We start from the raw sequence: 25,933 nt of genomic DNA, 5'->3' as shown, positions 1-25,933 counted from the left end.
TTTAGTTACTATAGGCAGCTTCCGACAAGTTGAAAGAGCAGCTTGAGAAGCGAGAGCTATAATTAAGGGAGCATTGTGATACAAGATACCATCCAGAATCAGGCACAAGTGTTGTATTTGGTCTCTGCATGCCATCTGTATGTGATACAGTTATCTTCTGAGGCTTAAACTTTCTACAGTTGAGCGGAAATGAATAGCTTCACCAGAAGTAACACATCTTTAAACAGCCTATTGTTAGATAAAGTAAGTGGCAACTGGAATCAAAAATGTTTCGTTCATTGAGAAAAGCAACTGCCATACCAGAGTCTTTAAGTTGGAATGAATCTCTTGTTATTTCTGGAGTAGTTTTTTTTGTTTGTTTGTTTTGTTATTTTATGTTTGTCTGTTTTGATTCCGTAATGATTTTATCATATCTCTATAGCTCTTCAGAATAAATATCTGTTGGACTTCTTGAACTAATATGGCAGTTTACTAATTTTCTTCCTTTTAGTATTCTTTCTTCATGCATAGGGGTGGTTTGAAAAGGTTTTGGGTTTTGTCCTAAATGACTATGATGGGCTTTTTCCTTTCTGTTTGAGTAAAGTTTATCTTTCTGTTCCTCTCCTTACCTTCAAAATATATTTTTCTAAACATAAAATTTATTCTTCAACCTTGCATCTCTTAACAAAACCGTATGGTTCCTAGTTGCTTCTAAATGAATACGAGGTCACTCTGGCAAGGGTTTGATTTATTTAGGGATATATTTTAAAGTTACTGTAGCTTGTAAGTAGATCCTATCTGTAGAGCTATAATTGTGAAATAGCTCCATTTATTTTCCAAAATTGCTGCAAAGTGCCACATTGCATTTACACCCTTCTAGGCAGTGGGTAGAACCCCAGTAGTTATGTTCTCTTTCTCCCCAAGGTAAGTCTCTTACTCTTCTGTTACAGCCAAGACATGTTTGGCATAGAACCAGGGAAGCCAACAGGACATAATGTTCAGGCTCTCTTATATTTGAAGTCTAATTGCTACAGAGGCCATTTATACTGTGTTTGGTCCTAACTGAACTGATTTTCTGTTTTAGAAGGAATTGCATCAGAGAAAAAAAACATTCTTTATGAAAGTCTTTCTCTTGTCCACTTTATTTTCATGAATGAGTTCACTATCGGAATCTCCACAATGGAAGCAAATTGCCTTGCCCATAAACTTTGAGGGGGGGTGGTAAGACACGGGGGAGGACCATACAATTCAGAAGAGGTTCAGCTCCTTAATTCCAAGCAAATTTAGGAAATGGCTGCCCAGGGTGATCTGTGACTGTGTCAGAGGAAGATGAGGGAACCTTAATCAACAGCCATTTAAAAAACCCAAACAAGAAAACAGACTTGACTGCTAATCAAAGTTAGATTAAATAGTTTATTCTTACGGCTTCCAAATTGAGTGTGTAAGTTATGCATGTCTCAGATCTGATGCAAAGCCACACTTAGCTATGACTAAATAGAATCTACCCTGCATTTATTAGTATCATTTTATTTTAAAGCATTCTAAATTGCTTATACAATGGTAAATGGTAAAGTGTTACAACTTCTATGTAGCATTAGCCTAAAAAAAAAAAAAAAAATTAGCCTAAGCAGCCTTGAATTCTTTTCCACTGATGCCTCAACCATAAAACAGGTATAACTCTTTTAAAGCCTAGGATGAAACTCGGTTGTTTTTGGCCAAAGGCCATTGCAAAACTCCCCGAGCAAGAAGATTTACAGGCAAAAATGTTGTAGACAGGGCAAAGTTAGAAATATATTTGGAGTATGAGCCTATGTGATATGTCACTCTATGGGTTTAACTATTCTGACTGTTTTAAGCAGCAAGGAGTTTTTGTTTTTTTTTTTTTAATCTAATTGTTACGTACATATCTGAATACAGAGGCAATAAATGATTTACTTTTGCTGAAAATATTTTTAAATAATAGCTATAATTATCACTAAGGATTTTATGACAATACCAGATATACAGAGCAAACCAGAAGTTATCATGGAAGTTGCTGTATCTCAAGAACATCACGAATACTAGTCTACTGTAAGTCCAGAGCCTGACATCTGCTTTTCATCCTGGCCTTGTGCCTATTATAGAAGCAGATTGTTATAAAGGCTGGCCTGAGATAAGGAAGGTAAAATTGAGCTAAGCAACTACCATACATTGTTCTATACTAGTCAGCCTGTCAAGAATATTTGCATTAAAAAAAAAAAGTATCAGCTTACTTAATAACAGATCTGTGAGTGTGCTTAAATGGACTCAAAGCATTCTTTGGCACCCATAAACCTGGACCTAACAATCCTTAGGCCAGAAAGGATCCCACCTTGATAAATGACTTTTAGGAAGAACTTTAAGGTTGGGCTACATGGTTTAGATCACTGATAAAGATCACATGAACTTAGGCCATCACTGAGAGAAATCCAGTTTCTGCCTGGATAAGAACTGGGATATTGGGAAGCAAACATAACTGTAGTTGGGGAATTTAATTATAAGGTTTCTAGATTTACATTCAGAACCTTTACTATAAAATGTGTTTTAAAAAGCCAAAACCAGTGGCCAAAATTTTAGTGTGTTAGAGTAGCTGATATTTTTAATTCCTACTCTCTCTGAGTAAAGTTCATACATGAAATCAGAGCTTTTCAAAAAAGAAGCATAAAGATAATTACTAGCCCCTGCAAAACTATCAGACTATTCAATGAAACGTAGCTGTTAAGAACATGGAAACCCTGGTGGCGTAGTGGTTAAGTGCTACATCTGCTAACCAAGAGGTCGGCAGTTCGAATCCGCCAAGTGCTCCTTGGAAACTCTACCGGGAAGTTCTACTCTGTCCTATAGGGTTGCTGTGAGTCCGAATAGACTCGACGGCAGTGGGTTTGGTTTTTTGGTTTGGTTAAGAACGTGGACTTTCAGATCAGACCTCGGTTTGAGCACTGCTGCTTAAGTGTCGTATGATCTTAGACATGTTATTTTACTCTGTAAAATGGTGTGGTTATTGTGAAGACTGAGCTAGCAAGTGCTAATTGAGGCACTCAGTTATTATTATTAGTTCATTAGTTGTTATTAGAATATAGGTCCGTCTGTTCAAAGTCCATCCATTTATGAAAAAAGGTATATTCCACAAAGCAAGAAATGATAATATGCTGCCTTTGTAAGGAATATGAGAGTTCTTATCTTTTATTAAATGTTTGTTATCAGCAGGGCTTGTAATGTAGCTTATTTTTCTTATGGGAATTGATGGCTCCGAGTTGATCCACCCCTACTCCCACAACCAAAAGCATGTATTTTGAGACAGCTGGCAAGGGTTAAGGGTGACCTCTGGGGCATGGAACAGATGTTATGTTATATTCTCTCTTTATAATGAAAACAGGAAATACAGCGATAATGTGGAAGCCTTTTTAGCAGAATTGATTTTTTCCCGTTGATTTCTTTGTTTACTCCTCTGTTGCTTAATTTGGCATATTGTTATTTTTTTTTAAACAGCTTTATTGATGTATAATTGACATACAAAAAACCACATATTTAAAGTGCATAAACTGATATATTTTTATATATGTATGCACCCATCAGACTATTACCACAGTCAAGATAATGTACACATTCATTACCCTCATAATTTTCCCTGTGCCCCTTCGTAACCCTCCTGACCAACCTTTCCCACTCCTTCCCCACCACCTTAAAACCCCTGATCTAGCACTAGAGATTAGTTTATATTTTCTAGAATTTTACATAAATGGTAACGTACGGAATGTACTCTTGTGGGGGGGGGCTGTCTTCTCAGCATCATTATTTTGGAATCCACTTGTTTTATGTATCAATAGTTTATTTCTTTTCCTTGTGTGGCTCTACCACCATTTGTTTATTCATTCACCTGCTGATGAACATTTAGGTTGTTTCTGTCTGGGGGCTGTTACAAATAAAGCTGCTACACAAGTCTTTGTACGGACATATGCTTTCATTTCTTTTGAATAAATGCCTAGGAGTAGAATGGCTGTGTCATGTGGTAGGTGTATATTTAACTTTCTAAGAAACTACCAAGCTATTTTCCAAAGTGGTTGTTACCATTTTATATCCCAATTGGTATGCCTGGTCTTTTTAATCTTAGCCATTCTAAAGTCAAAGTTAGCTTGATAGCAACTGGTTTTTAATATGCGTGCAATATCTCATTGTGGTTTCAACTTGCATTTCCATAATCACTAAAGATGTTGAACATCTTTTCATGTGTTTATTTGCCATTTGTATTGCTTTCTTTGGTGAAGTATCTATTTGAATCTTTTGCCTACTTTTAAAAATTGAGTTGTTTTCTCATTATTGAGTTTTGAGAGTTCTTATATATCTGGATAGAAGTTCTTTATCGGATATCTGCCTTGCAAACATTTTCTACCAGTCTGTGGCTTGTCATTTCATCCTCTTAACTGTGTCTTTTGAAGAGTAAAAGTTTTTATGTTTTTAGTGTCGTTTCTAAGAAATCTTTGCCTAACCCAAGGTCAGACAGGTTTTCTCCTAGAAGTTTTACAGTTCAGGTTTTACGTTTAGGTCTGTGATACAACCTTAGTTTTGTATATGGATCAAAATTTGGTGGGGGGGGGGGTTTGTTTTTGCCTGTGGATATCCAGTTGTTTCAGTACCATTTGTTGGAAAGACTGTCCTTCCTCTACTGAATGGCCCCTGCACCTTTGTCAAAGTCTGTTACCCACATATTTGTGGATCTGTTTCTCAGCTCTGTTCTTTTCCGTTAATCAATTTGTCTGCCTCGATGCCAGTACTCACTGTCTTGATTACTGTAGCTTTACGATAAGCCTTAAAATCAGGTAGTAGTAGTCTTCCGGAGTCCTGGTGGTACAGTGGTTAAGAGCTCAGCTGTTAAGCAAAAGGTTGGCAGTTTGAATCCACCAGCTGCTCCTTGGAAACCCTATGGGCAGTTCTCTGTCCTATAGAGTTGCCATGAGTTGGAATTGACTGACTCCATGGCAATGGGTTTGAGGGTTTTTTTTCGATTTTTTTGTTAGTCCTCCAGCTTGTGCTCTTTTTGAATGTCGTTTTGGCTATTCAGGTTCTTTGCATTTTCATGTGAACTTTAGAACCAGCTTGTCAGTTACTACTAAAAGAGTCTGTTGGGATTTTGACTAGGATTATGTTGAATCTAAAGGTCAATTTGGGGAGAATCTTAACTATATTGAGTTTTCCAATCTCAGAACATGGTATATTTCCTAAGTCTTTTTAAATTTCTTTTAGCAGCACTTTGTAGTTTTCACTGCATAGGTCTTTCACATCTTTTGTCAGTTATCCCAAATATTTCCTATCTTTGAATATATAAATGACATTATTTTTTAAATTTTAATTTCTAATTATTTGTTGCTAGTATACAGAAAAAGAATTGATTTTATATATTGATCCTGTATCCTGCTATCCTGCTAAATTATTAGTTCTAGTGTCTTTTTTAAAATTTCCATTGGATTTTCCTACAGACAATCATGTTATCTGCAAATAAATAGTTTTACTTCTTTCTTTCTAATCCAGATGCCTGTTATTTCCTTTTCTTGCATTGTTTCACTGGCTAGAACCTCCAGCAGAAGTGCTGAGGACAACCTTGTCTTGTTCCTGATCTTCGGGGGAATGCTGTCAGTGTTTGTTTCATCATTAAGTATGATGTTAGCTGGAGGTGTTTCACAGATGTTCCTTATCAGGTCGAGGAGGTTTTTATCAGGAACGGATTTTTCAAATACTTTCCTGCACCTGTTGAAAGCATACTTGATTTGTCTTTGCTGTATATCTGAAATACTATCTGAAAGAGGGCTTCATACCCTTTCTCTTTTATTGACCTTCTCTGAGATCAAGTTGCGTGCTGTAGAACTTTTCCAGCTTTGCTCTGCTGCTCTTTTTAGTACCTAGAATTCTGTAATTTTAAAAATTTTACTGAGTAGAATCCAGCAATTACTTTCCCAATGGCAAAACTTAGAGTAATTTAAAAATTGTAAAATATTTTTTAAAAGAAAGAAATACCTCTGGTGCTTTTATGAACTGCTTTCCTTTAAGTCTATTTATCCCTTATCTTTAATAGTTTATTGACTTCTTAATTATTTTTCCAAAGAGGGGGAAAAAAAAGAACATTTCCTGATAAAAATGTTAATTACTTATTTCCTAGGAGTAGCTGAAGTAATCAGTCCATTTAAAACAATGTTAAATGTTATCTTTTCATGTTACAACATTTAAATTGATTTTTAGTATATCATATCACTATTCAGGAAATAGACATCAAAATGCACCATCCGTTTAATATTCCCTAGAAAGCATTTTTTGTTTTGTTAATCTGGGAGCACAGGAAGAAGGTTCATCTTAAAGGGGATTGTGTTCACAGGGGACACCCCTGTATCTGAATGCTGCTTCAGAGCCAGTTATTGCAGAATTGGTAGACCTGGTATTGCTTCCTTGTTAACCTTTGAATAAAAAATTCAGTGTTGGTTTTCTTTTATTAAAGTTTTTAATCTCAATACACCTATTTATTGGGGACAGTTGCAGTAGTTTACATGACTTGATGTAAAAATTTACTTCCAAAAAAGTTTTTTCCTCAAGTTACTTCTAATTACCCCCAAACAACCTATGGTAACATATTGATCTAGTTCCAATTAATTCTTTCTAAAAAGTAAACCCATAGTTAACGGTTACATGAATTGGGTGGTACAACCACATGGTGAACTATTATAGAGCTATTTTAAAATGTGATGCTGATGAAGAACTTTTAATCACACAATAGTGTTCCTACAATGTAATGTTAAATTTACAAAGCAGGGCATAAAATTGGATGTATCTTTTAATCCCAATTATAGGAATAATAAGTACAGTCATGCGCCACCAAATATGCATTTGGGCAACATCCAACAGCATATATGTCCGTGGTCCCATAAAGTTAAAAAGGGGTTCAGAAATCTGAATCGGAGAACGGGACGTTGCAGACGTGACTGGACATAGTGAACTCAACAGCTTCCTGCATGCAAGATGTGTGTCTCATGTCTCTAGTATACAAAGTGATTGCACTGCCAGGCATATAATGGTACAGGACATAAATAACCTATAATACACCTGTCTTGATAGCCATAATAAATGCCTCTATTACTGGCTTATGTATGTACTGTACCGTCCTTTCTATCATTATTTTAATGTGAACTTTCCCTGCTTACAAATAAGAAGTTTACTGTATAACAGTGTATACTTTGACTTACAGGCAGCAGCATCTATTTTCGTGTATTGTGCGTCTCTTGAGTGTCATAGTGTTATCTCTCTGTTTAATTTTCTTTCGAAACTATTACCGTGAAGTGCATCATAGCTCCCAGGCATAGCAGAACCAGTGCTAGTGACAGCAGCAGCAAGAGGCAAATGAGAAGTGTCAATTTGGAAGTGAGACAAAAAGTTATTAAACAACACAAAGGTCAAAAATCAGTGAATACTATTGCTCACAGTTTAGGCATGTTTGCACAGTGTCCAGATCACAAAATGGTCCCATTTCACAGAATGTATCGTGGACATTAAGCAACACATAACTGTATATATGTAGCTAGATAGAACACTCAAGAAAATACATTGAAATATACAGTTTGAATGTTAATAGTGGTTATCCTTGAATAGTGGAGTTATGTGAACTTAAAATTTTTTACTTGAAATTTTTGCATTATATATAAATTATTTTATATCAAAAACACTTGTTTTTAAATAGCAAAAATCTCGTACAACAAAATTCTTGCTCAGATTTCTGTTTAACAGCCTTGCTCTAAAAAGATACTATAAACCCAAACCAAACCTTTGCATTGCTGTCCAGTCAGTTCGGACTCCTAGCAACCCTATAGGATAGCGTAGAACTGCCCCACAGAGTTTCTAAGAAGCGCCTGGTGGATTCAAACTGCCAACCTTTTGATTAGCAGGCGTAGCTCTTAACCACTGCACCAGTAGGGTTTCCAAAAAGGTACTATAGCTATATATTATTCACTTTGTAGGAAAAGATACTAATCAGAACGATAGTTAAATTCTTCCGTTTTTTGCTGTTCCTGATATTAAGTTAAAATTCTTTTCCAGCCTACCCAGAATAACTCAACTGTCTCTACCTAAAAATCTCATTGCCGTTGAATCAGTTCTGACTCATAGCAACCCTATAGGACAGAGTAGAACTGCCGCGTGGGATTTCCAAGGAGCGGCTGGTAGATTTGAACTGCTAACCTTTTGGTTAGCAGCCAAGCTCTTAACCTCTGCACCAAAAGATCTGTCTGAAAAACCAACGTAAATTTCTAAACTAAAACAGATTTCAGAGTTGAGGGGAAGGAAGAAGAAGGTGGTGATTAAAAAAAAAAAAGAAAACCCGTTTATCATAACAGAGGTGTCTTTCAAATCTTTTTGGAATATATTTCACCACTTCCCCACAATCCAGGACACACATATACACCCACCTACATATATTAATGAAAACAAAATTACACTAAAACGTACCAACTATCTTTTACTAAACTATAATATTTATACTATACCATACTATATTTTCTAGTGTGCTTCATTTTTCTTTAAATGCTGATTGTAGCCCACTAAACTAGTTGCACGATCCATTAATTGATTATGAGCCATAGTTTGAAAAACACTGGTGTAAAACACTTCATTTAATTTCCTAATTTGCAACAGAGGGGCTAGTTTTCAGCTTTTTTCCACCTTGCTAGATCCTGATACTGGAAACAAGATTTATTTAGATGTGTTCCTTATAAAATTCCAAAAGAATTTTACTGTGCTGTGGAGTCATAATCTGTCCCTAAAAGTTGATTCCTTTACGAGCTCTACAGCTTTCCAGATGTTTCCACTTTTCATATCTTACTGAATTCTCTTTACAGTCTTGTAAAGTAGATATGACCCCCATTTTACATGCAGACACTAAAGGTCATATTCTGTAATTCTATTTTTTTTCCAGATAAACTGTGGTCAGCTAAATGAACTATAGGATCTGACCATAAGAGAGAAAAAAAAATTTTTTTAAACTGTATTGGTAAGGGTGAGCAGAAACTGGTACTTTCACATGTTGTTGTACTCAACCCTTTAAGGAGAGTTTGGCAGTATCCATCAAAAAAAAAAATGCATATATCTAGAAGTAATTCCACTTCTAGAAATTTATGCTGCAAGTATACTTAAGACTATAGAATAAAGTATATTCATATTTACTATAGTAATGTTCGTAGAAGCAAAATGCTAGAAACAACCTAAACATCTATTAGTAGGTGTCTGGTCAAGTAAATTATGATATGATTGTCCAATAGAATGCTATGCAACCATTGAAGAGGATGAAACCAACCCATTGTCGAGTCGATTCTGACTCATAGCAACCCTATAGGACAGGGTAGAACTGCCCCGTGGGTTTCCAAGGCTGAAATCTTGAAGGAAGCAAACTGCCACATCTTTCTCCCCCGGAGGGGCTGGTGGGTTTGAACCATCGACCTTTCATTTAGCAGCCATGGGCTTAACTACTTCTCCACCAGAGCTTCTTAAAGAGAATGAAAGATCTTTATGTTTAATATGGAACGTTGTCTGAGATATGAACATTGTCCGAGAATATAGTTAAGTGAAAATATAAGTCACAGAACAGTGTGCGTAGTAAAACATAAAAGAAACAGCTTTAGGTTGCAACTGGTGAAGCCAGAAGTACATCTCACAAAGCCTCTTCCTTCCTTCCCCTTGCCTTGATTCCCTTGAGAATGATATATGCTCCCAAAATGGTCTGCCCTGGAAAGAGAATGAAGTTAGGGAGAGGAAAATACCAGCATCAGTGGTGGGGCGCTCTGGCAGAAAAGAGCCAAAAGAAGCAGGAAAGGCTGTTCATTTGTATGTATGGGCCATTCAGAAGTTGGGTGTTTATAAAAAGAGGACTGCATTCTTAAGTGATTAGGCGTTTTTGTTCCATGCAGGGAAGTGTTGGGCCCATATAACTCCTAAAAATAATTGGTATCAGCTACTTGCTGTTCATCTTTTTATCACGTCACCATGCACATTACAAATTGTGGCAGTTACGGGTTCCAGAGTGAAGGTGCCTGAAGAATAAGCAAAGGTCTCTGACATCTGGCCGTAGGCTCTGTTGTTCTTAGGTCTTTGAGGAAACAAAGAAATTCAGCTCGTAAAATGCTACCCCTTTAGAGAACACACAGTTCTCCAGCCGTTGAGGAGGGGCTTCACAAAAAAATCACAGCAGTGGGGAATTTCATTGCATTTGTTCAGCTTGAAACTAAAACAAATAAAAAAGGGAAACAGCTTATTCCTGTTATTTTGACTTCCTCTTATTGTGCTGTCCTAGCATGCGTTAGCCTTGTGATGTGATTAATCAGAGGGTATTTCTAGGTGCCTCCATAAAGAGAAGAGAAGCAGAGAAAGACAAAGAGGTTGCTAGAACCCATGGTTCATCATATAATCTTTTCGTTTAGACAGTTGTAGAAATAATTAGGAAGATAAAAGGAAAACATTTTGTATGTTGGCTGAAAATCTTTATGGGAAGGGGGAGTGCATTTGGAGAATGAAGCTGGGGATTGTATTGTATGATGAGTAATTACCTCAGGAAACTATAGTAATGTATCTCTTCTACCAGACTACTTGCATATATGCACAAGGAAGAATGTTTAAGGATATTCATTTCAGTACAGGATTGTTTAATACAGTGTAGAAAAAATGTAAACAACCTAAATATCCATCAATAATGTATGGCTGTAGAAACTGATACATAGATAAAGTTATATAGATATCCATACCTTATTGATCAAAACCGAGGAGTCCCTGAGTGGTGCAAATGGTTGATATGCTTGCCTGCTAACTGAAAGTTTGGAAGTGCAAAAGTCTACCCAGAGGTGCCTCGGAAAAAAAGGCCTGGTAATCCACTTCCCAAAAATCAGCCATTGAAAACTCAGTGGAGCATAGTTCTATTCTGACACACACGGGGTCGGCATGAGTCAGAATCAGCTTGACAGCAAACGGCACTGGTGATATAAGCTGATGCATCCTTACTATGGAATATAAATGTCATCGCTTTTTTTTTCCCCCTCATTAACAAGAATAAAAAAAAGCTACATACTGACTTAGATCTCTGTGACACAGTAGGTGAGAACAAGTTGCAGAACAGTTGTACAGAATGATAATATTTATGTAATTGGCTATTTCTACATATGTACGTATATGTGTATGCTTGGAAAAAGGCTGGGAGGATAACTTTCACTCTCAGAACTTTGGGAGAGGAAAGAGATTGATTGTGGTCAGGAAGGACTTCAGCTCTATACAGTCATACATCACTTAATGTCCAGGATACATTCTGTGAAATAGGATGTTACGTGATTTGAACGTTGTGCAAACATGCCTAAATCGCAAGCAGTAACATTCACTGATTTTCCACCTTAGTGTTGTTTAGTAACTTTTTGTTTCACTTCCAAATCGATACTTCTTTGCCTCTTGCTGCTATCTCTAGCACTGGTTTGCTGGTTTGGGAGCTGTGATGCAGTTCACCGTAATATTGTCAAAAGGAAATTAAATAGAGGTAACGCTGCAACACTCAAGATGTGCCATGCATGAGATTGGATGCCGCTGCCTATGAGTTGAAGCATATGCGTTATACAGTAAACTTATTTGTAAGTAGGGAAAGTTTACATTAAAATGATAGAAAGTACAGTACATATATAAGCCAGTAATATAGGTGTTCATTATGACTATCAGGACATGTATATTATAGGTTATATATGTACCGTACCATTATATGCCTGGCAGCTCAATCATTTTGTATACAGGAGACATGAGATATATGTGTTCCATGCGGGAAGCTGCTGCGTTCGCTGTGTCCCATCCTCCGATCGGGATTTCTGAACTCTGTTACAACCTTACGGGACCACAGACATATATGCAATGAGACAGTGCCCGAATGGATATTATGCAGCATGTGACTGTGTTGTTAAAATTTTAATGAGAAAATACTAGTGGTAAAATTAAAATAAAGATTATACTTGTAATAAGTATAGTATGATCAGTGGAATGGGAAGGAGTTGGAATGCAACCTTTCCTTTTCATATATGAGTTTACACTGCTCATGTAAATCTGTATTGATTCTAAAATACAGTCAAGGCGATGGAGATAAGCATAGCACACCTAGGGAAAGCATGAGCTTGTTGCCTCCATACCCCTGATTTTCTCCCAAAAGAGCAGAGTACATTTCTCAGTAGTTTTCAAATTCTGCCTTTGTACAATATACCTAAATGTTATTCTTTCAAAGCACATTCTTTCACAGGTCATCAACTTGAACTAAATAAAGCTGACAACATATACATGAGCAGCTACACGATTAAAATTTTAATAAATTTTTTTTATTATTATCATGGCAGGATACTGTAACCCTTCAAAGTATTTTTCCTATTTTTAGCTTCATAAATATAGTGTTCTATTTCATAATATTTCACTGTTCAATCAAAAAAAGATATTTTCTGCCTCAGAAAGCCAACTCTACCCAATGAATTCTGGGAAATATGTTGTCTTTTTTTCTTCTCAGTATGTAATAAGCTCTTTGTTCAACAAAAAACTGAATTTATTGGTAGAAATAAGTATGTAATTGTGTTATTATTGAATTCAGAAGGCTCTGTTCTCATTGATTGGAAACGTCTAGAGATTTTCTTCTTTTTCTATACAACCCTATCCCAAGGTTAGTGCCACTACCTGCACTGCTGATCCCATCCTTTCCCTGTTTCTTCATGGCCTTGCTCCATCAGTTATCCCTTGCTTCCTCTTAGCTCTCCAGATTCCCCCCTTACACTGGCTCTTGTCCTTGGCCCAAAGCCTATCTGGACATATGTCTCCGTTCAATATTTAAAAAACAAAAACAAAAAAACTCCTTTCAATCATGCCTTCCTTTCAAGCTACTCTCTTTCTCTACCCTCTTCACACTGAAATAATTAAATGTCATTTGTACTCCTGCTTTTAGTTTCTTACCTGGCATCCCTCGTGTGAATTTTTATTTTACACGAATGGTACTGTGTTAAATAGCTCATTCTGTTTTTACTTTTTGCACTGAGTACTGTGCTTTTGAGGTCTGTGCACATAAACTGTTGCTTCTCTCTGCCCAGTCATACTCCATAGTATACATCTACTGTGCTGATCCTGTTATGTATCTTTCTATCTCTACACCTAGCACAATACAATGGTGCATTTTAAGTACTAAATATGTTAGCTGAATGAATAGTACATAAACAGATATTCCTTAGGACTTTGTTCTTAGCCCTGTCTCATCCTGACCTATTAACTCTCTGGGGATTTAATCAGATGCATTGGTTTCAATAGGTGGTTAATGCCCAGATTTGATTTTTCTCCTACCCCTAGACTCATATATCAAAGTGCCTTTTTGACATATCTACCTAAATATCTCATGTTGCAGTTTCAGCATCCTTCCTAAAAACCTGTTTGTTCTGCCTTTGTTTTCTGTTAGATCAATGGCTTCACCAGCCACCCACTCATCCAAGCTAAATACTTCAATGTGTCTAAGTGTCATCTCTCTTCTTTACCCCCCATGTCTAATCAGATCCCAAAACCTGTTGATTCTATCTCCAAAATGCCCCCTTGTATATGATGTTTCTCTCTCTCTCCTATTTTGACTTGAGATGATCATTGCCCCTCAACTGGGCTATTGACCTAGCCTCCTAACATACTGTGGTTCTAGTCTCATTCCCTAAATATGAGATTAGCGTCAATTTAATCTTGTCACTTTTCTCTTTAAAAACATTTTGTGGCTCCTCACTGCCTACAAAATTAAGTTTAAAGGCGTGATGTTCAAGGCACGTGGAGACTGGCTTGAACCTAGTCTCATTTCCTGCCTGTCTACCAGATGTATTCTAACCTCTGGACCAAAATTATGCCCTTTCGTTCTTCTGTAGCCTTGCTTGAACTGTTCCCATTGTTTGGAACACCATTTCCCTTCCCTTCTCTTTCATGCATAAGTATACCCAATCAACTTTTTAGAATTGAATTACACTTAATGTTTCTCTTTTTCTGTTGTCTGCACTAGATTGATAATAATGTGAGCATTTGTGTATTCGTGCTGATAAACATCACAGATTATAGGATTTCTATTTCTACTTTCTTTGTCTAGTCTTTTTTCCACTAAATGTAACTCCATGAGGGGTAAGTACCTTTATCTTGTTCAGCACTGCATCCCGAGTACCTGAAACCTAGTAAGTACTTCATAAATGTCCGTCATGTAAAGAATGAGTTTAGAGCTCTTAGGTCTAACCTGACTGTATTCAAGGCTCAAAATAGACTGCCAGTTCTTAATTCATATTTTTTAGAAGAGAGGCTTTACTATAGTAATATCATTTCATAACTTTTACTGTTGTTGATAATTCAGTTTAGTGACGTTATTTTCATTTCATCCTGTACTAAGAAGGACCGATTTGCTCTTGAGACAGGAAATCGTCATTTTGTGGTTGTTTCCATATTTGTAGTATAAGGAAATCAAATAAGTGAGATATGTACCTTTGTTCACTGTGTATTTGTATTCATCTAAAAAAAAAAAAATTAAAGGCCAGATTTTAATTCCCAAATGACATTTTACTACTTTTTAAGTTGTTGCCCTTTCCTGTCATATTGGGTATATTAAAAACCTGTTGCGGTTATGTAGATTCCGACTCATAACGGCCCTATAAGACAGAGTAGAACTGCCCCATAGAGTTTCCGAGGAGCACCTGGTGGATTCGAACTGCTGACCTTTTGGTCAGCAGCCATAGCTCTTAGCCACTGTACCCACCAGGGTTTGGGTATGGTCATCTGCATTTCCTGAGTGGTTTGTAACTTTGAGATTGTCAGATAAAATAATAGGTTTTTGTTTGTTTTTTAACAGTATAGTATTGGATGTTTTTCTTCATCTATCCAGAGACATACAAAAAAAATACTGTTTCACAGACGTTTCTGCTGAGGACCCCTATGAGCATCTGTCTAAATTACACATCTTTGTCTGTCTTTCAAAATGTATTTACTTATCCCTCATTTCTCCAGCATGTAGTGTGTGTTTTTTTTTGTTTGTTTGCATTCACAAAATCTTCATCATCCCGCCTTTCCCGTTTTGCCTTCCAGATCAATAACTGAGTTCTTTAACCTTTAAGAACCTCACTTTCAGTCTTTCGTCCTTCCTTTTCTCTCAGTGTCTGCCACCCATGGGACAAGTGACTACCTTCACCACACCAAACCTAGAAATCACTAAAGGAAGAGCGTCTGAAATAAAGCCTATAACATAGCCAGTTTTTTGTTTGTTTGTTTTGTTTTTTTGTTTGGTTGTTCCTTATGGGGAAGAGGTCTTGGTTATCCCATTCTTGTCCCTGGTGACACTTAAGTTTCCTAGTGGTATTACCACCCTTCAGAATAAAAAGGAAGCACTCATATGTCTTCAAACAAAGATAATTCCTCTTCTTCTGATCCATGTATATTCCAGTCGCCATCAGTACACTTATATTATGAACATAAAGGCAGTCCTGATTTGGGATTACTTGAAATTAATAGTAGCAGTGGTCAGTTTGAGCATACTTGATTTCACCATGTATTCGGTGCCTTATTGTAATGATGCCCATTGTCAGTTCACAGTTAAAATTATAATTAAACACCTCACCATGCACCGATAGCCCTCCTTTTACTTTTCAGTCTCAGCTTTACCCACCCCCTTGTGTTCTCTAAAGAAGAATGATCCTTCCCTAATTTTACTCTCAACCTACCTCTGTGAATAGGTAGCTACCCCCCTCTACGTGAGGCTCTATGACAATACCTTTCCGTCCTCTGGCTTCTGACATGGGACCTGTTCTCTGCCTTAATATGGCATCATAGAAATCCTGTTCTACCTGCCGTCATTAGGATGTTGTAAGAATGGTGTGGCATCTGACCTCCTCTGACTTCACAAGGGGGGAAGGAGAATCAAAATCAGCAGCCCAGCGCTGATTCCTCTGAGGTAGAGGTCAGACGTGCCTCCTCTCTCTGCCATCTTTACCAGTTCTGACACCAACCATCCCTCCCACGGCCCTCTCTACGTCTCTTCTGGGTTCAACAATTCATTGCAATGGCCACACAGAACTCACAGACAGTATTCATGACTATGGGTTTATTAGGGAAGTAACAAGTTCAAGAACACTCAGGATACAGTTCTTCCATTAGGACAGCCTCTTTTCAGCTGTTCCAGCAGGCACACCTCTCTCTGGCCCTGGGCCTCTGCCCTGCTTAGACAAGTGTTAAAAAGGTCTTTTAGTTCTGCTGGTAAATGCCCCAAGACACCCCATTCTTGTAAATCTTCAGTAAATCTCACCTGAAGGCACTCAGCTCTTGCTCCACCAAGTGCCTGGAGGCACCCTACTCCACCAGCAAGCCTGCTCAGAGGCACTCAGCTTTCTCATTCCAAGGGCAGGGAAGCCCAGCGGGCTGTCTCCTTCCTCTGCTTCTGCTGCCGTTTCTCCTCGCCTTCTTCGGTGTTAAAGCTCTCTCTCTGTTTCCTGGTTCCAGGAGCTTCTCGGCTCAGGGATCTACAAGACCATGGTGAGAAAAGCCACATGAAAGCAATCCATCGCACCATAAATATACCGTAAAACCTGTGAGCTGGAACTTGATGGGACTGCCTTGTTTTTCTGAGTCTCACTTTTCTGTTGCTCCTTTTAGTGGAAAATATTTGTGTTTTCCTTCTCTGACAGGTTTCCACCTTACACATGTTCCAGCTTTTACAGGTTTTACTGTATAATTAGCACTGTCCTTGCTTCTCTTTGGCTGCCCTGACATCCTGCCCTCACCACGGTGTGGCTCTGAAACCATATTAGGCCCTGTTTTTATTCTGCCTCCACATTCCTCCTCACTTCCCTCTTTACCCGTAAACTTCCTGTTTACTTCTCAGCCACCCTGAGGACCTCTTCCCAGGACCTTATATTTGAGCAGCTTGTTTCTTGTCACATTTCCTTGTTGTAACAGTCCGTTTGTATTTTATGAGCCTTTTTAAGACCCCCCACAATTACATGGCTTAAAATCCCCCCTCCACAGAATCCTCTAAATAGAGGAAGAAGATATTCTTTTGCGTCTTCTTCAGTGAACTCGTTTTTAATATTTTAACCCTGAAATTAGTTTCTACGCTGTCTGTTCATAATACACACACAGCACGTGAAAAAGCCTGAGCACATCTCTAATAAAGGAGTTTTTCAGTTTCACAAAGTTACACACAGCTGTAGTCTATAGGCTGCGCCTTGTTGTCTTAATACTTCAGACATAGTTTTTGGGTTCACTCCCCGCCCCCCAATCTGTACCAACAATCAACCTGTTTCCTGTGATTCATTAAAATGCTGATAGTCTCATTTATTTACCAGAGCCCACCCACTTCCAGGGTTGGCCTTTTCCTTCCTATTCCTTATGGGTGTAAGGGCTGAGTCTTAGAAAGTTCTGATTAAATAAATTGTACTTGGTGTTCTTCTAAACATTAATGATGTTGTTTAGAAAACATTTAAACAAGGAGAGGCTGCTACCCCTCTCCTTGTTTAAATATTTCCTAAACAATGCCATTAATTGTTGTTAGTCCTTAAACTTGTCTGGCAAATCTTAAGCTTGAGAACAGGACCACAACTTAGTAAAATCTGTATCCTCCTATCATCCCTTACGTCACCCACCATATGCATAGTACCCAGCATACATTATGTATTCGATAGAAGCATTAAAAACTGTGCCCCTCATGAGTTAGGAAAGAGGCTGGAGAGTAAACATTTGCTAAGTGTTTTGGGCATAAGAAAAAAAAACAGGCTCTAGAAAGAAGAAGGATCATGTGGATAAGTGCTTCATGTCTTCAAGATTCTTACAATCTAGGTAGGAAGAAAGACATAAAAGTGGGAAACTTTTACATTTAATAATAATACAACAGACAAATACCCAATTGACTACATTACACAAAATGTTGCATGTAGTTCAGGATTAATTAAAAAATGAATGACATATAGTGTCGTATGTTACCCAGGTTCTCAATACATTTATAACGTATTGTCTCAGAGTCATCTGGGGATTTATGGATTTTGTTTTGCTTTTAGTGAAGATTTCCAGGCCCAATCTAGTTTTATAGAATCTTCAATCTGCAGCAGTAGGGACCTAGAAGTCACTGGATCTAAAATCAAGGAAAATCTATATTCTAAACATCATCATTGAAAAAATTAGACTTATAGCACTTACTGTGTGTCAGGTACTATAGAAGGCATTTTACATTACTCATTTAATTTTTACAACAAACCTACAAGGTTGATACTATCTTACAGATGACGAATCTGAGACGCAGAGAAGTTAAGAGAGTTGCTGAAAATAACACAAAGTATTAGAGCCAAGATACAATCCCAGTTCTATTAGATGCTAGAGCCAAAAAGCATTAAAGAAAATAAATGTATAGAAAAGACTAGATTTGAGAAATAGCATATGTGCTTATGGTTAAGTGGAGGGAATACTGGGTTTTCAATAATATGTTAGAAATAATTTTTAAACCATGAAAATTTTCTCCTTTTACTCCATGTTAAATTTTGTACCATTTTCCGAAAATTAAGATTAAATGAAGTTCAGATGAGACTAACTCCTCTTTCATCAATGTTGTCAAACATTAAAATCTAGTTCTCCTTCAGCGAGTGAAAGGGAACTGCCAAAACAAGGGGTATTCCTGTGATGTTATTCATGATTACCCAGAATGGCTGCTTTTTTGCAGTTAGTTGCTCAGACAGCTATTTGTAATTTAGCAGGCACTCCAGAGTGTGAATTATTTGAAGACTAATAGATTAAGCTGTATGTGAAAAGGACTCCTTTTAACATGTTTTTGATAGCATTACTAAAAACCATATTGGAATCATGTTCTTTGTCTTTCTGATTTCCAAGCAAAAAGATTGACTTTTTAAAGGCCTCCAATGTTTATACTGCTGATTACTTTTAAAAGGATCACTTCAGGTTGTCTCATAAATGGCAAAGTTGAATCTTAATCCAGTTATGGTACCAGTCTTAAAAATAAAACTGTATACTTGAATATAAACCCCCAATTAAACGGGTCTTATTCTTCAGCTTTAGATTTGAAACCACTTTTCATATTATGATCCAAAGAATGTTGTTGTTGTTAGGTGCCATCAAGTTGGTTCCAACTCATAGCGACCCTATGTACAACAGAATGAAACACTGCCTGGTCCTGCGCCATTCTCACAATTGTTGTTATGCTCAAGGTCATTGTTGCAGCTGCTGTGTCCATCTCGTTGAGTGTTTCCCCCCTTTTTGCTGACCCTTTACCAAGCATGATGTCCTCCAGGAACTGGTCCCTTATGATGACATGTCCAAAGCATATGAGATGAAGTCTCGCCATCCTTTCTTCTAAGGAGCATTCTGGTTGTACTTCTTCCAAGACAGATTTGTTAGTTCTTCTGCCAGTCCATGGTATAGTCAATATTCTTTGCCAAAGAATAAAGGGATTGATTTCTACATTAATTCATTTATTGACAAATATGTAAAATACTGTGTGTGTGTGTGTATATATATATATATAAAAAATATTGGGGAGGGGGAGAGGTGACTGCTTCATTTTTCTTTTTGAAGTTAGTAATAGCACAGCTGAACATTTGGAGAGCAAGCATGGCAGACTCCAAGGCTATTATGTGGTTTTATTTTAAGCTTTCGATAGTAGCATATTTCATTCAGCCTGTGCAGTAAAAACAAATGAGTAATAGACGACTGGTGTGTTTTGTCTGCCTTGGTAATACTCCCTCCTGTCATTGAATCTGTCTAACCAGCCAGATATTTTTCTATTGTCTGAAATGAAAACCATCATGTCTTCTCACAATGTAGGGGTTTCTGTTCAGTTGAATTCTACATTTTCACTGTATGAAAAGAATAAAACTGCAAATTAATGGATTTTAGCTTTATTACCACCCCCAAAAGAAGTCATTTAACATTTCTTATAAAATAACAAATATCATTAAACCATTAAAACTCAGCCTTGATAGTTTTGAATATAGGGACTTGGTCTTTAAATTTAGACTGAGGTATAAGTAATGGCGGTAGCGTAACTAACCGTTCACCTTGTTGGATGGTCCTCCATGATCCCCACCTCCTCATACTCACACCCTTGTGTAGTCCCCTCCCACGCTTACCAGGAGAATACATCAGAAGTGATGGTGGGCTACTTCCAAGACTAGCTTCCATCTTAGTGGTGCTAGCTCTCTCTCTCTCTCTTTAGTCATTTGCTCTGTGAAGAACCAGCACGTGGCAAGGAACCAAGGCCTATGCCAGCAGCCATACGAGGTGTCTCATAAATGGCAAAGTTGAATCCTGATCCAGTTATGGTACCAGCCCAAGTCTTTAAAATAAAACTTTATACTTGAATATAAACCCTCAGTTAAATGGACCTTATTTTTCAATTTGAGACGTGAAACCACTTTTCTTATTATCATCCAAAGAATGTTGTGGAAGTGGATCCACCAGTCCCAGTCATGCCTTTAGTATGACTGCCGCTTTGGCCGGCAGCTTGGCTGCAACCTCAGGAGGCCCTGAGCCAGAACTGTCCAGCTAAGCCCCTCCCAGATTCCTGACCCTCAGAAACCTTGTGAGATAATTAATGTTGTTTTTAGCTGCTATGTTTTGTGGTAATTTGTTAATACAGGAATAAATCACCCATACACATCTCCACTAAAGCTCTTCTTTCATTCTTCAAATCTTAACATCTATTTTTGGTTATAGTTGTTGTTAGTGTTTGCCCTGTTAAGCCTGTCATCTGTCACCTGACTGAGTCATTAAGTTAGTTGAAAAATACTGTATACCATTTCTCATTTCACAATCCAGTGTTTGGTATAATAAATCAGATGTTGAATTCCCCTTTCTCATATTTGGTTCAGTATTAGAATGTACTTTAAAAACTGTGTGAGGAGCCTTTTTTAGATTATTCCACAGATCCTTTTCATTTATATGCAAAGCCACCAATTTTGTATAACTTGTAATTACTGTACAAGTGATTATGGAATTACTCTTAAGTACTTCAAGAGAAAAGAGTCAGCCTAACAACTGTTCTCAGTCCAAGACCTCACCAAAGAAGCTCCTCATCTATTACTCTTAGCTCTGTAATATGTATTAAATTATACAGGATAATCACAATGTGGGTTTTAAAAAGTCATGTTTTTGAGGATTAGTAACTATATACTCAAACTGAGACACAGTTTCTCAGCAGATCTATTCTCAAGAAGGTCATGAATTGTACTCCCAGCTCCTACCCTCCCCACCCCACTTTCTCCATGGTGTTCTGAAAAGGTCATTAAAATATTTGGGTTTACTTCTATTTCCTTTTTGTCCTACAAAGCCAATTTCAGTACCAAAAATCATTCCTTTACCATCACTAGCCATATAGAAATGGGTATGGATAAGAAATGTGACAATTGTGGAAGCTCTATAGACACATCCAAACTCCCTGAGGGACCGAATTACTGGGCTGAGGGCTGTGGGGACCATGGTCTTGGGGAACATCTAGCTCAATTGGTGTAACATAGTTTATGAAGAAAATGTTTTAAATCCTACTTTGGTGAGTAGCATCTAGGGTCTTAAAATCTTGTGAGCGGCCATATAAGATACTCCACAGTTTGACCCCGTCTAGTTGTTTTTTGTTAGAGCAAGGGAGAATGAAAAAACCCAAAGACACAAGGGAAAGATTAGTCCAAAGGACTTATGGACCACAACTACCACAGCCTCCACCAGACAGTCCAACACAACTAGACAGTGCCCCTGGCTACCACCACAGACTGCTCTGACAGGGATCACAATAGAGGGTCCCAGACAGAGCTGGAAGAAAATGTAGAACGAAACTCTAACCCACAAAAAAAGACCACACTTAACTGGTTCAACTGAGATTGGAGAAATCCTGAGAGTATGGACCCCGAACACCCTTTTAGCTCGGTAATAAAGTCACTCTTGAGGTTCACACTTCAGCCAAAGATTAAACAGGCCCATAAAACAAAACGAGACTGAAGGGGGTGCACCAACCCAGGGGCAAGGGCTAGAAGGCAGGAGGGGACAGGAAAGCTGGTAATAGGGAACCAAGGTTGAGAATGAGAGAGTGTTGATATGTCATGAGGTTGGCAACCAGTATCACAAAACCGTATGTACATTAATTGTTTAATGAGAAACTAATTTGGTCTGTAAATTTTCATCTAAAGTAAATTAAAAAAAAAATGTGACAATTGGTAAAGTGGACTTTCAACTACTTAAAGAGACTTTTTCTCTTGCCTCCTTTGGATACACGATTCCTAAACATGGATTTGCCTTCAGTCATTAATAGCTACAAATAGATGCTCTCATTGAATCCTACATTATCAGTCTCATGTTTTTATACCAGTTTTTAAAGAAACAGGAAAACATCGATGAGTCCCATGTTTAAGACCACTGATTTTTAAAATGTAGCTAAAATCTTACTTTTTTGTTTTACAATGGTTTAAAAAAAAAGTAGCTGATTCAGGACTTGGTCTTTTCTTTTTCCATCCTAACTGGACTAAAGTTTATTTTGAAATTTTAACTGAGAATTTCCTTTTAAATTTGGAGCTGAAAAACCGAAATAGGATTCTGTCTCAGACTCTGCTGTTAAAGTTCCCCCTTTTTCCTCTCCCCGTTTAATACATTTGCACACACACAATCAGTAACTTAAAAACCAAAAAACACCCGTTGCCATTGGGTCAATTCCGACTTATAGCAACCCTATAGGACAGAGTAGAACTTCCCCACAGAGTTTCCAAGGAGATTCGAACTGCCGATCTTTTGGTTAGCAGCCGTAGCACTTAACCACTGCGCCACCAGGGTTTTCAGTAACTTGAACAAATTTACTTCATTCTCCATTTTTCCAGTATGCAAATATAATCCAAGCACTCCAATAATGTCATCACTTAAGATGGTTGTAGTCAAGACAGAAGTAAAACTCAGGGCTTCTAACTCTGCTTTGAACATTTGCCAGCAGATACCAACATAAATTATCAGCATAAGGTTTTAAATGATTCCTAGAGCTTGAACTTGGACAGTCTAATGAAGACAGAGGCATCAGATTTTCAGCAGTGAAACAGCTTCTGTGTTTTGGGAATTGGGGTGCCGGGGGTTACACAGGAAGCTAAGAAACTTTGGTACGAAGGAAACCACATGTTTTATTTTCTTGAGCTTTTTGTTTTTAATTAAAGCATAGTCATTGAATTGTGAATTTCCCTTTTTTTTCAAATGGGTTCCTGTTTGTGAGTGGTGGTGTGGTAAGAAAGCACAGCTCCTGATGAAGTAGTTTAAAAAAATGGATAAATGACAGTTTACATAACTAAATTTAATGTGAGAGCTTAAAGTATATAGTACTTTGCAGTGATTTTTGAAAACGTTTACCTTTTTGTATTGTAAAATGTCTCAGGAAATGTTTTAATATCTATGTAGTAAAGTCATTGTAACTGTCAGTCTGTTCACATACCTGTAATATATGACATTCGTATGAAATAGTACTTCAGGCGCTTTCTAACAGAGAAGAGAAGAGGGAAGCCTGAGAATATCTTCCCACCTACCTCTGATCCTTAGACCCCTGACTTGGCACCCAGCTCCAGAGTCATAGACTAGACTCCAAGCACCAGCCTGCATCCCCTGCTCAACTCTCTCATTCCCAAAGCCCTCTAATCCCTGAAGGAGATAGGAAGGAGGATGGAGGGTAGCAGCTGAAGAGAAACTGAAGGAGGGAGGGTGAGATTTGACAACAGGTAGAAGGGATTTTTTCTGCAGCTGTGGTTGTGAGTGCCTCAGTCCTCTTGACCCAACAACAACTGAGTGAAGAAGCCCCCTATGTGCAAATCACAAATAGACCCAAGTTATAATGCGATTACCTTTATTTTTAGCATCCTTTACTTATCTAATACTACCTTGTTAGGCCTCTAAATAGGTAAACACATAAAAGTATCATGCTTAACATATTTTGGAAGTGTGTGTCTTAGTTATCTAGTACTGCTGTAACAGAAATACCACAAGTGGATAGCTTTAACAAAAAGAAATTTATTCTCTCAGACCAGTAGGGTACAAGCCCAAATTTAGGGCAGCAGCTCCAGGGGAAGCCTTTCTCTTTGTACTCTGGAGGAAGGTCCTCGTCATCAGTCTTCCCTTGATCTGGGAGCTTCTCAGTGCAAGAACATCCGGTCCAAAGGACACTCTCTGCTCCCAGCACTGCTTTCTTGGTGGTATGAGGTCCACCTCTCTCTGCTGGCTTCCCTTTCCTTTTGTGTCTCAGGAGATAAAAGGTGGTACAGGCCACACCCCAGGGAAACTCCCTTTACATTGGATTAGGGATGTGACCTGGCTAAGGGTGTTATATCCCACTCTAATCCTCTTTGACATAATCAAATCTTGCCTCATTAACCATAGGCAGAGATTAGAATTTATAACACATTGGAAAATCACAAAATGGAGGATAACCACACAATACTGGGAATCATGGCCTGACCAAGTTGACACACATCTTTGGGGGACACAGTTCAATCCATGGCAGTCCGAATACCATCATGCAGAAAGAAAAGACAAGACTTACGTGTTAGTAACATAAGCAGTCGTAAGTAGACATAAGTGGAGGCAATAGGCATGATGGTTAAGGACACAGACTTTGGAGCCAAGTTGCCTGAGTTTAAATCCCAGTTCTGACAGCTTGCTAGATGAGTGACCTGGAACAAGTTACTGAACCTCTCTGTGATTGTTTTCTCTTCTGTAAAATGAGATGATAGCACTACCTTATAGAGTTGTAAAATTTAAATAAGTCAGGATGAACATAAACACTCAGAACAATGTGTTAGCTCTGTGTTCTCATTATTATGCTATGCCACCCTTCTGACGTTATTTCTTTATTATGATGGACCAGCCTGATTTGTAGTCAACGGGTGACATTTACATTAACAATGCCAGCTTTAATCTGTAACTAAAAAAAAAAAACCCAAATCCGCTGCCATTGAGACCCTATAGGACAGAGTAGAACTGCCCCCATCAGGCTTCTAAGGAGTGGCTGGTGGATTCAAATTGCCAGCCTTTTGGTTAGCAGCCGAGCTCTTAACCACTGCCACCAGGGCTCACAACGTGTAACTACTAGATAGCAAATGCCTCTGAATAGTTTTTTAAAAAGCAAAAATGCTTTTTTTTTTTTTTTTTAATGTCTTTCCCAGGCTCAGCACAGAGATACTTTCATTGAAGAACGTTATGGAAAATATAATATCAGTGACCCCTTAATGGCTCTACAGAGAGACTTTGAAACTCTCAGGGAGAAAAATGATGGTGAGAAGCAGCCCGTCTGCACAAACCCACTCTCTGTTCTTAAGGTGGTGATGAAGCAGTGCAAGAACATGCAGGAGCGCATGCTGTCCCAGCTGGCTGCTGCCGAGAGCAGGCACCGGAAGGTAGGTTCACCCCGGGGGGCGGCTCCACACAGAGGGCCTGGTACTGCCTTGTCGGCTGCCAGTTTTCACAAGAACTCATTTGGGAGTGGGGCAGGGGCGGGGTCTCACAAATGTCAAAAAGCCCTTTAGCTTACCTAGCCGCCAGGAGGGAGAAAACACAGGTTAATCCAGAGGCTAAATTTAGGGAGTATGCCAGACACATTATTTAAGACGGCATTCCTTCTTGGTATGTCACTCCAAAACACTTAGTATGTTTTTCTTGCTCTTGATCATCCAGATATTGGCAGCAAACTAGGGTTTGACCAAGCTTGTAGCTGAAAACTTAACTTGAGTGATAAATAGAAAGGTTACAAGTATTTGGGGAATGCTGTGCACAAGACAGAATTTACATGACTTATAAACATATAAACCAGTAGATTATTTCCATTTTTCCTTAGTTTTGAGTGCCATTGCATTTCATTGCTCATAAAACCACAAACAGTTCCTAGGGTTGTTTACCTTGCAGCTGC

General features: G+C 38.1%; 2 protein-coding genes across 7 annotated transcripts in view; one reads left to right on the top strand and one right to left on the bottom strand.

Annotated features, from left to right (window-relative positions):
• The window catches only part of CTTNBP2NL (CTTNBP2 N-terminal like), a 55,687-nt gene that overhangs the window by 19,429 nt on the left and 10,325 nt on the right, over positions 1-25,933 (top strand). The window contains exon 4 of one of the 2 annotated variants that reach the window (XM_010589578.3): positions 25,347-25,424. In XM_010589578.3, the coding sequence (XP_010587880.1) occupies positions 25,347-25,424 (78 nt within the window). Of the gene's footprint in view, positions 1-25,193; positions 25,425-25,933 lie in introns of both variants that reach the window. The other variant, XM_003409581.4, reaches the window with a different exon arrangement.
• Positions 16,106-25,933, bottom strand: part of ST7L (suppression of tumorigenicity 7 like) — a 185,818-nt gene continuing 175,990 nt past the window's right edge. For 4 of the 5 annotated variants that reach the window (XR_010321496.1, XR_010321498.1, XR_010321497.1 and 1 more), the window contains 2 exons: positions 16,322-16,535; positions 16,106-16,232 (listed from right to left, as the gene is read on the bottom strand). Coding sequence is in view for 1 of the 5 variants with exons in the window: in XM_064282410.1 (XP_064138480.1) it covers positions 16,485-16,535 (51 nt within the window). In the remaining 4 variants the exon portion in view is untranslated. Of the gene's footprint in view, positions 16,536-25,933 lie in introns of all 5 variants that reach the window. The other variant, XM_064282410.1, reaches the window with a different exon arrangement.

This window comes from Loxodonta africana, chromosome 3 (assembly GCF_030014295.1).
Source record: "Loxodonta africana isolate mLoxAfr1 chromosome 3, mLoxAfr1.hap2, whole genome shotgun sequence".
Classification (NCBI taxonomy): domain Eukaryota; kingdom Metazoa; phylum Chordata; class Mammalia; order Proboscidea; family Elephantidae; genus Loxodonta; species Loxodonta africana.
This window is presented reverse-complemented; position numbering and strand designations above follow the sequence as displayed.